Source organism: Bos indicus, chromosome 11 (assembly GCF_029378745.1).
Source record: "Bos indicus isolate NIAB-ARS_2022 breed Sahiwal x Tharparkar chromosome 11, NIAB-ARS_B.indTharparkar_mat_pri_1.0, whole genome shotgun sequence".
Classification (NCBI taxonomy): Eukaryota; Metazoa; Chordata; class Mammalia; order Artiodactyla; family Bovidae; genus Bos; species Bos indicus.
In genome coordinates, this window is record NC_091770.1 from 19466755 (window position 1) to 19482222 (window position 15468).

At 40.5% G+C, this 15468-nt stretch overlaps 1 protein-coding gene across 1 annotated transcript; it reads left to right on the forward strand.

Moving 5' to 3' along the window:
* Positions 1–47: 47 nt before the first annotated feature.
* On the forward strand, positions 48–14623 carry GPATCH11 (G-patch domain containing 11). Its single transcript, XM_019969992.2, has 9 exons — positions 48–205; positions 5827–5901; positions 6446–6672; positions 7821–7862; positions 8618–8738; positions 8861–8951; positions 10122–10238; positions 13017–13098; positions 13811–14623. Exons 2-9 carry the CDS (start codon positions 5843–5845, stop codon positions 13864–13866), a joined length of 795 nt encoding a protein of 264 aa, XP_019825551.1. The 5' UTR covers positions 48–205; positions 5827–5842; the 3' UTR covers positions 13867–14623.
* The last annotated feature ends 845 nt before the right edge of the window (positions 14624–15468 follow it).

The window sequence follows — 15468 nt, forward strand, 5'->3', positions numbered from 1 at the left end:
AAGCGCAGGGAGAGCGCGTGCGCGGAAGGCTGAGCCTGCGCAAGCGCACTTAGCCGCGCCCGCCAAGCCCCGCCTGCTGTAGGTTTCCAACTGGTCCTGTTTTCGGAAACTCAGAAGCGAGCCGAGGCCCGGAGGTCCTTAGGTTGGTGGGTGTCTGCGCTGCAAGCGCTCTCTAGAGCTGGCCTGGGGCGAGTAGAGCTTCCAGGTAAGGGGCTGTGGGCGCCTGTCGAATGATAAAGAGTGGTGATCTGTACACTGGCTCTAACTAGCCATCACACCATCTCCTATGTTCCCACCCACGAGTGATCAAGTTTGTGGGACGATTGCAGCTAGGAGGGGCGCCAGGAGGGAAGGGATCGGCGGTCCCTGCAGGGAGTGTTTGAGACTGAGGCGTTTCTTGTCATCTTTCTTCTGTGCATCCAGCTACTTAGTCCATCTCTTCACTTGGATGTGTAATGAGACTCTACATACGAAGCATCAGTTTTTTTTAAAGTATGTTTGAATTACAATGTTGTGTATTGTAAGGTACAACCACTGCTGTACAGCAAAATGGCTCATTTATACATACATACATATATTTCCATATTCTTTTCCATTATGGCTTACCACAAAATATTGACTGTAACTCCCTGTGCTATACAGTGAGGTGTTGTTGTTTATACATTCTCTTTAAATCTACTACTCCCAAACTACCAATCTATCTGTCTTCCTACCTCCTCCCTTTGGCAACCACCAGTATATTTTCTCTATGTCCATGATTCTGTCTCTATTTCATAAATAGGTTCTTTTGTGTCATATTTTAGGTCCCACATATATTATATGGTATTTGTCTTTCTCCTTCTGACTTGCTTCACTTAGTAGGGTTATTTCTAGTTGCATCCATGTTGCTGCAAATGGCATTGTTTTGTTCTTTATCCATTTCTCTATCCATTCATCTGTCAGCAGGCATTTAGGTTATTTCCATGTCTTGGCTGTTGTGAAGAGCTGCTATGAACACAGGGGTGAAGCAGCACTCTTGTTGACACCTCCCGCCTGCTCTCTGCCAGAAAACAAACAAAAACAAAACCTGATACTGTAATCTGACCATTTCCAAGAACTGGTAACTCCATTCTTCCAGATATTCAAACTAAAAGCCTTAGGGTCACCCTTGGCATCAATCTTTCACATGCCACCTCCAATCCCATTATCCCTATCTTCAGAATATACCCAGAATCCGATGATTTCTCATCACTTCCATTGCTGTCTTCCATCGAACCCGGGTCTCCCACATTGTAGGCAGACACTTTACCATCTGAGCTACCAGGGAAATCCATTGCTGTCTAGCCACTGTCATTCTGTCTGTATTATCACCTTGTGAAGTTTATCCTTATGCTTCATGGGAATAGATGATGCTGGGAAACATATTGTACCCATAAAAAGGGGGCTTAAATGACCTATAACCCCTGTTCTTGTCTGCATAGCCCTTTAGAGCTAAATAGGTCCCTTAAAAATAATCTAATCCTATTTTCAGTAGAAACAGCTCTGAGACATGGTTTGTGTGTGTGTGTGTGTGTGGTATTAAGCAAATTATTTACCTATACTGAGTCTTAATTAAAGCAGGGCTAACTGTACCTGGCAGGCTACAGTTCATGGGGTCACAGAGAGTCGGACATGACTGAGCAACTAAGCACAGCACAATTGTACCTATCTTACAGAGCTGTTAATGGTAATTAATATTTCTTGTTATTTTTATCTATTTATTTGTAGGGCTGCACTGCTTAGTTGTAGCATGGGGGATCTAGTTCCTTGACAAGGATTTAACCCATACCCCTGCATTGGGAGCACAGAGGCTTAACTACTAGACCACCAGGGAAGTCGTTAATGGTAATGAAATAGAATCAAAATGTTTGATATATTAGGTAGGTGTTTTATTGACTACACTGCCTTTGACTGTGTGGGTCACAACAAACTGTGGAAAATTCTTCAAGAGATGGGAATACCAGACCATCTGACCTGCCTCCTGAGAAATGTGTATACAGGTCAAGAAGCAACAGTTAGAACTGGACATGGAACAACACACTGGTTCCAAATTGGGAAAGGAGTATGTAAAGGCTGTATATTGTCATCCTGCTTATTTAGCTTATAAGCAGAGTACATGATGCGAAATGTCGGGCTAGATGAACCACAAGCTGGAATTTAGATTTCCAGGAGAAATATTAATAACCTCAGATACACAGATTGGCCACCTGATGCAAACAGCTGACTCATTTGAAAAGACCCTAATGCTTCGAAAGATTGAAGGCAGGAGGAGAAGGGGACGACAGAGGGTGAGATGGTTGGATGGCATCACCAACTCAATGGGCGTGAGTTTGAGTAAACTCCAGGAGTTGGTGATGAACAGGGAGGCTTGGTGTGCTGCAGTCCATGGGGTCGCAAAGAGTCGGACTTGACTGGCGACTGAACTAAATGCAGATGACACCACCACCATTATGGCAGAAAGCGAAGAAAAACTTAAGAGCCTCTTGATGAAAGTGAAAGAGGAGAATGAAAAAGTTGGCTTAAAACTCAACATTCAGAAAACTAAGATTATGGCATCTGGTCCCATCACTTCATGGCAAATATATGGGGAAACAATGGAAACAGAGATTATTTGGGGAGGCACCAAAATCACTGCAGATGGTGACTGTATCCATGAAATTAAAAAATGCTTGCTCCTTGGAAGAAAAACTATGACCAAGCTAGACAGTATATTCAAAAGCAGAGACATTACTTTACCAACAAAGGTCTGTGTAGTTAAAGCTATGGTTCTTCCAGTAGTCATGTATGGATGTGAGAGTCAGACTATAAGGAAAGCTGAGTGCTGAAGAACTGATGCTTTTGAACTGTGGTGTTGGAGAAGACTCTTGAGAGTCCCTTGGACTGCAAGGAGATCCAGTCCATCCTAAAAGAAATCAGACCTGAATATTCACTGGAAGGACTGATGTTGAAGCTGAAACTCCAATACTCTGGCCACCTGATGTGAAGAACTGACTCATTGGAAAAGACCCTGATGCTGGGAAAGATTGAAGGCAGGAGGAGAAGGGGACCACAGAAGATGAGATGATTGGATGGCATCACTGACACAATGGACATGAGTTTGAGTAAACTCTGGGAGTTGGTGATGGACAGGGAAGCCTGGCATGCTGCAGTCCATGGGGTCGCAAAGAGTTGGACACAACTGAGCGACTGAACTGAACTGAACTGAAATCGTTATGTGTAAAAATACTATTACTATCAATGAAGAATCTGAGCTTTAGAAACACTGGGTGAATTACCACAAATGCAGTATATAATATATAAAGACAGCCATCCACAGCCCAGCTTCACATACTTCCAGTTCAGAAATCCCAACAAAGAGAACTCTTTCCCACCACAATCCATGTATAAGTATCATTAAGGAAAGAGTGAAAAAGCTGGTTTAAACCTATATTCAAAAAACTAAGATCATGACATCTAGTCCCATCACTTCCTGGCAAATAGATGGGGAAACAATGGAAACAGTGACAGATTTCATTTTCTTGGGCTCTAAAATCACTGTGGACAGTGACTGCAGCCTGAAATTAAAAGACACTTGCTCCTTAGAAGAAAAGCTATGACAAATCTGCTGCTGCTACTGCTAAGTCACTTCAGTCGTGTCCGACTCTGTGTGACCCCATAGACGACAGCTCCCGCATCCCTCAATGGACATGAGTTTGAGCAAACTCCGGGAGATGGTGAAGGACGGGGAAGCCTGGTGTGCTGCAGTCCATGGAGTCTTAAAGAGTCAGACACAACTGAGCAACTGAATAACAACAGGGAAAGAGATGCTTATTTGCCCTGTTTAGGTCATCTCCTCCCCTCTTACTAGGATAGGGTACTATAACTGGCCACCTTATGCCTCAGGGAGTACTAATTGCTACCCTCCAGTAGAACCACAAGGAAGGCAGAGGGCTGAGTTCCAAAAGGAAGGATGATGAACAGGCCGAAACAGCATGTGTGCACTGTAGCAAGTGACTCCCTTTTGCATCCAGCAACTGCACCAGAAGCATTGACAGCACCTGGGAGCCTGCTAGAAATGCAGAGCCTTGGACTCGAGCTCAGGATCAGACTCTGCATTTTGAGAAACATGTTGACTCTTTGCAACTCTTTGCGACCCTGTGGACTGACTGTAGCCTACCAGGCTCTTCTCTTCGTGGGGCTTCTCCAGGCAAGAATACTGGAGTGAGTTGCCATGCCCTTCTCCAGGGTATCTTTCCAACCCAGGGATTGAACCCATGTCTCCCTGTGGCTCCTGGCATTGCAGGCAGACTGTTTACTGCTGAGCTACTAGGGAAGCCCTGAGAAAATCCCAGGGCAATTCATATACACAGGAAAGTTTAAAGTACACTTTTCTGGATAATTATTTTATCCCTTTAAGGGCTAATTATTACATGATTTTAACTATTTTGGCTAAAACGGTCCTCAAAAGTGTTTCCATATAAGTGAAGTGTTAACTATATCTAGTTACCAATGAACAGCTTGAACATGAAGTGCTGTGGAGAGAGACCTGGAGTGGTCAAGACAGGCCTTTGTAAAGGCGGGTAGCCTAGGCCTAGGAGGAATGAATTGTCTGCAGTGTGTTCAGAGGACAAATGAGACCATGTGGCATGAGTAATGAATCCTGAAAAAGAGTCAGAGGTCAGATTATGGGGGATCTCTCCTGCCAACATGTGAAAGTGATGGTTCCTCCACTGCCCACAGGGGAAAGTCTGCTGAAGGATTTGAAACCAGCAAGTAACATGCCCTGACTTATATATATTTTTAAAAAAAAAAACACTTTGGAGAGGTCATAGAGAACCTCTGTGGATTGGAAGAGGAGAGGCCAAAGGCAACAAGAGCAATTAGGAAGCAGTTGTGACAGTTCAGGTGAGAAAGAAATGCCTGAACTAAAGTAGTGGTCACAACTATAAGGAAAAAAATGCCCATGAGGGATAATGTGGAAGAAGAGTGGACAGAGGTTTATAAGAGGTCAGGAACGGGGAGATAGTGGCAACATTAATTTGCAAATACAGAGATAAAGGCAATCGGGGTTGGGAAGAGAATGAGTTGTTTGGATTGTTGAGTTTGAGAGCTCAACCCAGAAAGATGTCAAAAGAGCACTTGAATACGGAGTAGGGTTCTAGAGAAAGGTCACAGCTGAGGATGCATGCAAGTTTATTTCCATTTTGGTAAACTGAAAATTAGTAGTTGTTACCATATGTAAAGGATTTCCCAGGTAGGGCTAGTGGTAGAGAACCCACCCGCCAATGCAGGGAACGTAAGAGAAGCAGGTTCTATTCCTGGGTCAGGAAGATCCCCTGGAGGAGGGCATGGCAACCCACTCCAGTGTTCTTGCCTGGAGAATCCCATGGACAGAGGAGCCTGGCGGGCTGCAATCCATAGGTTCACAAAGAGTCTGACACAACTGAAGTGACTTAGCATTCATGCATACACACCACATGTGAAATAGGTAGCTAGTAGGAAGCTGCTATATAACACGGGGAGCTCAACACAGTGCTCTCTGACAACCTGGAGGGATAGAGTGAGAGCAGTTGGGAGGGAGGTTCAAGAAGGAGGGGACATATGTACACTTACGGCTGATTCATGTTGTCGTATGGCAGAAACCAACACAACATTGTAAGGCAGTTATCCTTCAATTAAAAATAAATTTTAAAAATAGATGGTAGAAGAAGGTGCAGTAATGTTTTCAAGATTGCACACATCTAGTAGGTGGTCATGTTGGGGTTTAAAATAAAACCTTGAATCTGCCTCTTAAAAAAAAATTGTTACTTCATCCTGTTTGCTTTGTAGATACTTTTGCCGCCATATGAAGTTGAACATGGCAGAAGAGGAGGACTATATGTCTGATTCCTTCATTAATGTCCAGTAAGTAAATGTGCATGCCCCATATAATGATATGTGTAAGACATTAAGGAATTGGAGATTTTTAAGCAATGCCATTGATTTTAAAGGCGAGGTTTGAAATTTCATCTTACTGCTTCATGAGAACATTTCCTACATGTCTATGATACAAAGATATTTCTAATACTAAGCATTTTACTTCGGCACTCAATTCTTTTTCTTCTATACTACCAAGGACATTTTACTCTTTTCCTTTATTTCATTTTTTCACCTCTTGTATCTACTTTTGAGAGTTGCCTTTTATTATTGCCAACCTCCTAGAAAAATTGGTCTTACTATTTCTTATTTTTTCAACTACATTTTGTTTCTTACCATGTAATACCAGCCCTCATCGTTTTTACCAAAACAGCCATTCTCACAGGACATTGGTTATGTTCTAATAGTGGTGATAACAGAGATGCTCCTAAAGGTGGCACTGAAATATTAAGTAGTTTCAAGTGAGTAAGTGGCAAAGTTATGAGAAACTTTCATGTACTAGTCTAAAATAACCTTTTCCCTCATTCTTCAGAGAAGACATCAGACCAGGCTTGCCAATGCTGAGGCAGATCCGGGAAGCCCGTCGAAAAGAAGAAAAGAGACAGGAAGCGAATCTGAAAAACAGACAGAAGAGTATAAAAGAAGAAGAACAAGAGAGACGTGACATGGGGTTGAAGAACGCACTCGGCTGTGAAAACAAAGGGTTTGCTCTACTTCAGAAAATGGGGTATAAAAGTGGTCAGGCCCTCGGCAAGAGCGGTGAGTCAGAGCCAGAAATGAACAGCTGTTCTTAACCACCAAATGGTAACTTATTGATGGCGACCAGTGATGACTCTTTCCTCTCTGTCCATCTACGCAGAAATTCAAACAACTTAAGCTTCCTGGTCTCTTGTGTGCTGGCAAGCTTATGGAGAACTTCCATCTTCTCATAGCCACTTCAGACTTATGCCATCCAGAGCTGCTTAGCAGCCCAACTTGGCCCTGAAGGAGTGGGATGGATGAGGCTTGCCTTAGAAGCAGCAGCTAAGAATGATGACAAGAGAAGGGTTAAGAAGTGCAGTGGCCCTGGGCATTCTCTGGTGGTTCAGTGGCTAACACTCTGCTCCCGATGCATGGGGCCCAGCTTCAATCCGCAGTCAGGGAACTAGATCACTGCATGCTGCAACTAAAACCTAGCACAGCCAAATAGATAAATCAGTGTTTCTTTAAAAAAGAAAGGGAGGCTTCCCTAGTGGTCCGGTAGTTGGGACTTCACCTTCCAATGCGGAGTGGGGTGGGTTCAATCCCTGTTCAGAAAGCTGAGATCCCACATGCCGAGTGGCAAAAACACCAAAACAAAGACTTTAGAAAATGACCCACATCAAAAATATCTTAAAGAAAGCAAAGTTCAGTGGCCCAAAGGACAGGGGAGCAGCCCTAGAGATGATGGCAGGACTCCAGCCTGCTTGCTCTGTACGTGCGGCAGCTGCCTGGGTGACCCCTCAGCTGGAGAAGCTCAGTTCTCACCTCTGTTTTCGGAATGAGATTGCTTATTAAGAGATAGAGGTCATATACATAGTATCTTCTGTAAGCTGTTTTTCTCTTCTTCTCTCCTTTATTGTCATTGCTTTGACTTCCCTAGCAAGGCTTTGCTCTCTCTTAAGGCTGCCACCCTCTTGTATATATATCAATGAAAATTCCTACGTTTAGGTGGCACCGGAGGCTGTCCATCAGCTTTATTGAGGACGTAGTATTTGAAGGCCAAGGGAAGTAGTTGATTATAGAGTATTGATGTTCAGTTCCAATTTTGAGTATCACTGAAACTGGAAGGGATATGTATAGAACATTGTAAAGTTGCATACTGCATCTACCAATAGTTTGAGGAAGAATTTCTAAAGTAATTTGTGTCTCGTTCTCTTTTTTTTTAGGAGATGGTATTGTTGAACCAATTCCTCTCAATGTCAAAACAGGTGTGTAATTACTGTTGCAGCTGTTTGCTGGTAATAGCAACTTATTCTTAAATATAGCACATATACTTGTTTAATAAATAGTTTTTTATGGTGATAGTATTACAGTTCTTATAATGTAAAATGTTTCTTAACCTCCTAGACCTTTTAAACTAAAAATAAAAGTAAATTTTAATGAGTATAAAATAAAATTTAAATCATAAAAGTAACGGGAAAATTGTTGTAACCATTAAAAATACAAAGCTATTTTTATCTGTTGAATGTCCTAAAAGTGTCCTGATTTATCCACTAAATGTTTTTCTTAATAATTGGACAAATTAAAGAGAAAAATATATATTTTTTATTTGTTCATCATATTTATATAAAAGCATGACTCTTGATACTTATTTCCCAATTTGAAAAAAATGTGTATAGTATTGACATCTTTTTAGATCAGACTGATAATCTTTGTGAAAATCAAATTGTGAATTTGGATTAAAAAAAACTCCAATGTTTTCTCCTGTCCTTCTTATCAAATGATTTTGAGTGATTTTACTAAAGTTAGAATTGCATTTAATTTGTAAGTATTTATGTAATTCCCTGGCAGTCCAGTGGTTAGGACTCCATGCTTTCACTGCCAAGGACCTGGGTTAAATTCCCGGTTGGGAAACTGAGATCCTGCCAGCTGCAAGGCATGGCCAGAAAAAAAAAAATTTAAGTTGTCACATTTTGACATACAAAGTCAGTAAGTTTCTCATCAGTGTTTCCTGTTTGAGCAGGGAAAAGTGGCATTGGTCATGAGACATTATTAAAACGGAAAGCAGAGGAAAAATTGGAAAGCTATAGAAGAAAGATTCACATGAAAAGCCAAGCTGAAGAAAGAGCAGCAGAACAGTTTCGGTAATTGAGCTGTTTGTAGTTTCATCGTTCCTTTATTGTGGTATGTTTCCTGGCATTTGGGCATTTAACATGGATAAAGAGAGCACAGACCTCTAGTGTGCTATTTTTTTTCTTTGAATTAGAATTCGACTTAAAAATAAGCAAGACGAAATGAAGCTAGAAGGAGATCTTAGAAGAAGTCAGAGAGCCTGTCAACAATTGGATACTCAGAAGGTAAGCCTTTTACCTGCTTTCAGTTTGGTGAAGTGTTTTGGCACCCAGTATGATTTACTGTATTTTTTTTTTTGGCCTCGCCACACAGCATCTGTGACCAGGGATCAAACTAGTGCCCTCTGCATTGGAAGTGTGGAGTCTTAACCACTGGACCACCAGGAATGTCCCATACTTTTATTTTTAAAGAGAGAGAGAGAACTCCAAGCTTAGTGTATCTGCCTGTTAAAACTTTCAGATGCACTGTTGATCTGTAATAACTGGTATGCACAATAGCGACTTGTTCACTGCAGGAACATAGTCTGAATGATCGTTAAGCATTGAATACCATTTTTCACTTAACTCTTCTCCATTTATTTGAATATTGATTACTCATAACTATTACGTGTGGAAATTCTGTGCACCTGAATGTTTGGCCAATCAGAATAGCCTATTTTCAGTCCATATTCAGTAACTTCCATGTCTGTAACTAGTAACATCATGTAGAATGCTATTTCAGATTTCAGTAGTTCTCAAAATTCAATTTTTGATTTGATTTTTCTTTAATTTTTTTATTTTGATGGTTCACCTACCAGCAAAATAAAGTGACTTCATTTAAAGTCTCAAAAATGTTTCTAAAATTTCCCTTATATGTAAATAGGTCGCTGGAAGCAATCTCTCACTTTTCAGTATTTCCATAGCATGTTATTTTGAATATATGTCATGATACTTAAGGTTTCTTAGCTATATGTATCATTTTATATGCATTAAGATACTTATCCCCATAGCTTCTTTTCCCTACTAGATTGTCAGCAGTTGGGAGGCAGTATTCTAACTGGGCTTTGCATCCCTATAGTTTCATAGTACAGGGCTTCCCAGGTGGTTCAGTGGTAAAGAATCCGCCAATGTAGGAGACACAGGAGACTCAGGTTTGATTCCTGGGTCAGGAAGATCTGCTGGAGAAGGAAATGGTAACCCACTTTAGTATTCTAAGCTGGAAAATACTACGGACAGAAGAGCCTGGGGTCAGAGTCAGACACAACTGAGCAACTGAACTCACATGCACTGTTCCATGGTGTGGAACTTAAAGCAGTAAATATTTAGTTGAAAGAGTGAATTCATGTTGACATGAACAAACTTGTGATAATCTTTATGTTTAGCTTTGTTTAATTGGGAATAATTCTACATTTTCAGAATATTCAAGTTCCCAGGGAGGCATGGTACTGGTTGAGGCCTGAAGAGGAAACTGAAGAAGAGACAGAGGAAGAAAAAGAACAAGATGAAGATGAATATAAGAGTGAAGATTTAAGTGTATGGTTTGTTTGGTTGTTTTTTTTGGAGGATAATTGCTTTATAATATTGTATTAGCCTCTGCCAGGCACCAACATGAATCAGCCACATTAAATGTATGTTTTGGCACCAGTTCCTTAAGCTGGGTGTCTCAGCCTTGGCACAATTAATATTTTGAACTGAGTAATTGTTTGTTGTGGGGCTGTTCTGTACATTGTAAGTAATTTCAGAGCATCTGTGGCACATCCCCCTTGTGACAACCAAAAAGTCTCCAGTTCAGTTCAGTTGCTCAGTCATGTCCGACTCTTTGCGACCCCATGGACTGCAGTACACCAGGCTTCCCTGTCCATCACTAACTCTCAGAGTTTACTCAAACTCATGTCCATAGAGTTGGTGATGCCATCCAACCATCTCATCCTCCGTCGTCCCCTTCTCCTCCTGCCCTCAATCTTTCCCAGCATCAGGGTCTTTTCAAATGAGTCAGTTCTTTGCATCAGGTGGCCAGAGTATTGGAGTTTCAGCTTCAGCATCAGTCCCTCCAATGAATATTCAGGACTGATTTCCTTTAGGATGGACTGGTTGTATCTCTTTGGAGTCCAAGGGACTCTCAAGAGTCTTCTCCAACACCACAGTTCAAAAGCACCAATTTTTCGGCGCTCAGCTTTCTTTATAGTCCGACTCTCACATCCATACACAGCTACTGGAAAAACCACATCTTTGACTAGACGGACCTTAGTTGGCAAAGTAATGTCTCTGCTTTTTAATATGCTATCTAGAAAAGAAAAAAAAAATATGCTATCTAGGTTAGTCATAGCTTTTCTTCCAAGGAGCAAGCGTCTTTTAATTTCATGGCTGCAGTCACCATCTGCAGTGATTTTGGAGCCCCCAAAAATAAAGTCTCTCACTGTTTCCATTGTTTCCCCATCTATTTGCCATGAAGTGATGGGACCACATGCCATGATCTTAGTTTTCTGAATGTTGAATTTTAAGCCAGCTTTTCCACTCTCTTCTTTCACTTTCATCAACAGGCTCTTTAGTTTTTCTTTGCTTTCTGCCATAAGGGTAGTGTCCTCTGCATATCTGAGGTTATTGATATTTCTCCTGGCAATCTTGATTCCAGCTTGTGCATCCTGTCCAGCCTTTCTCGTGATGTACTCTGCATATAAGTTAAATAAGCAGTGTGACAATATACAGCCTTGACATACTCCTTTCCCGATTTGGAACCAGTCTGTAGTTCCATGTCCAATTCTAACTGTTGCTTCTTGGCCTGCATAAATATTTCTCAGGAGGCAGGTCAGGTGATCTGGTATTCCCATCTCTTTCAGAATTTTCCACAGTTTATTGTGATCTACACAGTCTAAGGCTTTGGCATAGTCAGTAAAGCAGAAATAGATGTTTTTCTGGAACTCTCTTCCTTTTTCAATGATCCAGCGGATGTTGGCAATTTGATCTCTGGTTCCTCTGCCTTTTCTAAATCTGGCTTGAACATCTGGAAGTTCATGGTTCATGTACTGTTGAAGCCTGGCTTGGAGAATTTTGAGCATTACTTTGCTAGCATGTGAGATGAGTGCAATTGTGCAGTAGTTTGAATATTCTTTGGCATTGCCTTTCTTTGGGATTGGAATGAAAACCGACATTTTCCAGTCCTATGGCCACTGCCAAGTTTTCCAAATTTGCTGGCATATGGAGTGGAGCACTTTTACAGAATCATCTTTTAGGATTTGAAAGAGCTCAACTGGAATTCTGTCACCTTCACTGGCTTTGTTTGTAGTGATGCTTCCTAAGGCCCACTTGACTTCACATTCCAGGATGTCCAGCTCTAGGTGAGTGATCACACCGTTGTGGTTATCTGGGTCACAAAGATCTTTTTTGTATAGTTCTGTGTATTTCTTGCCACCTCTTCTTAATATCTTCTGCTTCTGTTAGGTCCATACTGTTTCTGTCCTTTATTGTGCCCACCTTTGTGTGAAATGTTCCCTTGGTATCTCTAATTTTCTTCAAGAGATCTCTAGTCTTTCCCATTCTATTGTTTTTCTCTATTTCTTTGCTTTGATCACTGAAGAAGGCTTTCTTATGTCTCCACATATTGCTAAATTTTCACCTGAGGGAAAAAAAATCGCTCCTAGTTGAGAACTACTACATTAACCCCAAATCAAAACTTCATGTAAATGGCCCTTTTAGCTTCAGTTTACCCCTCTCACCTCAGTTTGGATGATGTATAAGCTGCAAATGTAAATTATGTTGATTTCTACCTTGTTTCCTGTTGACCCTCTGGAAGTAATTCTGAGTACCTCCTCCCCCCAACTCACCCACAAACAAAAGAAAGTCAAAAAACACAATTCGGAGTAAATAGAGAGTTTTCAAGAAAAGAATACACATTTCTATGGTTACTTGTATAAAAGAGGGTGTAGGAAACATTCACAATTTGAAAAATCTATGTTCCACCTAACTGGGAAACCATTGATGAGAACTCTCATGGCAGAGTGAGACAGTTTCACCCAAATTCTTTGGAACTATTAATAGGAGGGGTCTTTAAAGGATGCAGATTTTAATAGAGCCAGCCACGATCTATTGTTGAAATGTTAACAAGTGGCCTGTGTTGTGTCTGACAGAAGTGAAGTGGGGCAGCTAGTAAAATGGGGCATGTTCTCATATATTCCACCCTTGACGCCTCTCCTAACTGAGAGTATAGCAGAAGATTTATGGCCTTGGGGTAATTCAGCATAATCTAAGAGACCTAAAAACAAAAATTCTGTTCAATGTGAACCATTAATGTGCTTGTATCCTACCTATACCTAGGTACTGGAAAAATTACAAATACTGACTAGTTATTTAAGAGAAGAACATCTGTATTGTATTTGGTGTGGAACAGCCTATGAAGGTAAGAAAATACTTCTTTATACTTTTAAAAACTATTGGATACAAATGCTCTTTGATTTCAGCTTTGATTTTTTTTTTTTATGAAAGTCAAATTCCCATAGACAATGGAAACTTTTTATTCCATCCAAAGGGCAATGTTGGATGAATGCTTTAAAGAAATAGTGGGTAGAGAAAGAAGTGAGGGTTAATTAAAGGTGCTTTTAACTTTTCAGAAACTGAATGTGCAGAAGGGAATTTTTCAGTCTTCTATTTCATAAAAAAGAATTTTTTAATCAGTTGAAGATGATAAATTTTTTTCATGCTTTATTTTTCCACAATTCTTCAGCTACTAGAAAGATATAGTAAATTTTTAGAACTAATTTTTTTGTACTTAGGTAGAATATTGTCTGTGAACCATAAAAATCAGAATGTTGAAATCCACTCCATTTTTTTTTCATTGTAAGGAAAGAAACAGTTAAAACATGTCAGATGTCTTAAAGACACAAGTGCTTTCTTTTCTAGCACTTGCCCAAGCCAGCTTTGTTAACTTGAACCTAAGGACTTTGTACTTGAGAGTGAAGAATTTGGGGTTATTATTGTATCTTTTCCTGGTTTGTTTAGCAGAATAAGGAAGCAGACACAACTACAAAATACATGTTACGCTGAAATAATTTTCTAAAACAGTTTACTGTGCAATTTGTATTAACTGTTTCTTTTCCTCACATAAATTACAGATAAAGAAGACCTGTCTTCAAATTGTCCGGGACCAACTTCTGCAGATCATGACTAAGATTATTCTCAATAAAGTGGAAGCTTGGCAAATGTTCTTGTTTCCTAAAGACATACAGTTGGGCAGTTAGAATTCCCAAATTTTTGATGCCAGTAAAGAAAGGGGACTTCATATGTTTTGTTCTTTTTGTACATTAGAAGTACTTTGTACTTTAGAATATAATTGGTTACTAACTTCAACATATAATGGAAAGCCATTGCAGAGCACAAGTATTATAGCCACCAGCAATTACAGTTCATGATTCTGTCATGACGTTTATGGGGTTTAAGGACACCAGCTCTCTTATTCCCTTCTTCACTTTGGAACAAATTGAGAAATAAGACATGGGAGTTTGAGATCAAAATATCAATTTTATTACTAATGGAATGAAGAGCTACTTGACTTGTTCTCCAGCCACACTCCCTGTGAGATCTCCCTGCTTAGAGAGAACTGCAGACCTTGCCTCAGAGGAAGGAGAGAGCCCATCTCAGCTGTCAAGGTGAGAGAGCCAGCCCTCGGGGCAGAGGAGAGGCATGCATCCTCAGTTCCTTTTCCCAAAACCACGCATCAGAAGAGATACAGCTCTGTTGAGAAGGAACGAATACAGGCTCGCAGAACTTCTTCCCACAATTCTGCCTTCCAAGGAGCAAGAAGAGGTTCCCTTCCCTGCATTCTAGCATGAGGAGGAGGCGAAAAGTATTCCCCTCAATGAGAGTAATGTCAGAGGCAAGGTTCCATTAGCAGTACTTAATTCTAATAAGTTTTAGAGACAGAGTAATTATGATATTCCATAAAGTCATGAGTTTTCATGGCAACGTGTGTATCCATTGCAAGTTTTGGCTAAAGAAACAATAGTTGGGAGTAACCTGAAACATCAGGTGATCCAAATTCTTAGTTGTTTGACAACATTCCCAGCAGGTGGTAATCCTGCCTCTACCTTGATTTGTCCAGCCGCAGACAGCTCACTGCCTTAGAAGAGCTGGGTAGCACTAAGTCATTTTTAAAGTTATTTTTCTGTCTTAAGCTGAATTCTGCTTCCCTATAACTTAACCAAATACAGCTAAAGACATACCATGTGGCACATTCCTAGAGAGGTCCATGTAAGTTTGGGCATCAAAATCATGAACTTTTTTTAAAGTTCCCACACTCAGGAACTACCCTTAGTGACTTGACTCAGCTAGTCTAGGATTGTTTCTAGATATCTATTTATTTTAAAGTTCTGAGTCTGATTATCACCTGTGGGTAAGAACTAGTGCTCTAGGTTAAACCAGAGCACAACTGTTCTTTGGATCAAGTTGTGACCTTACCTGTACAGTTTTATAGCTCACCTTTCCAAGCAATGAGCAAGAGATCAGCCTCTTATTATAAACGGCAAAGTTGAGAACATAGCAGAAGCTAACCTACACTTACCCAAGTTATCAATAGTATGAGTTGTATTAACCTCTGACCTAATATGACCTAATTCACTTGTCCTCAAGTTTAACTTGGAGAGCTTTAAAAAAATGATAATACAAAGATTATCATACTTCCAGAGAGTCTATATAATTGATCACTCTGGCCTGAGCACTACTATCCTTGATACCAACATGCAGTAGAGTTTGAAAACCTAGTCAATGTCTGGGC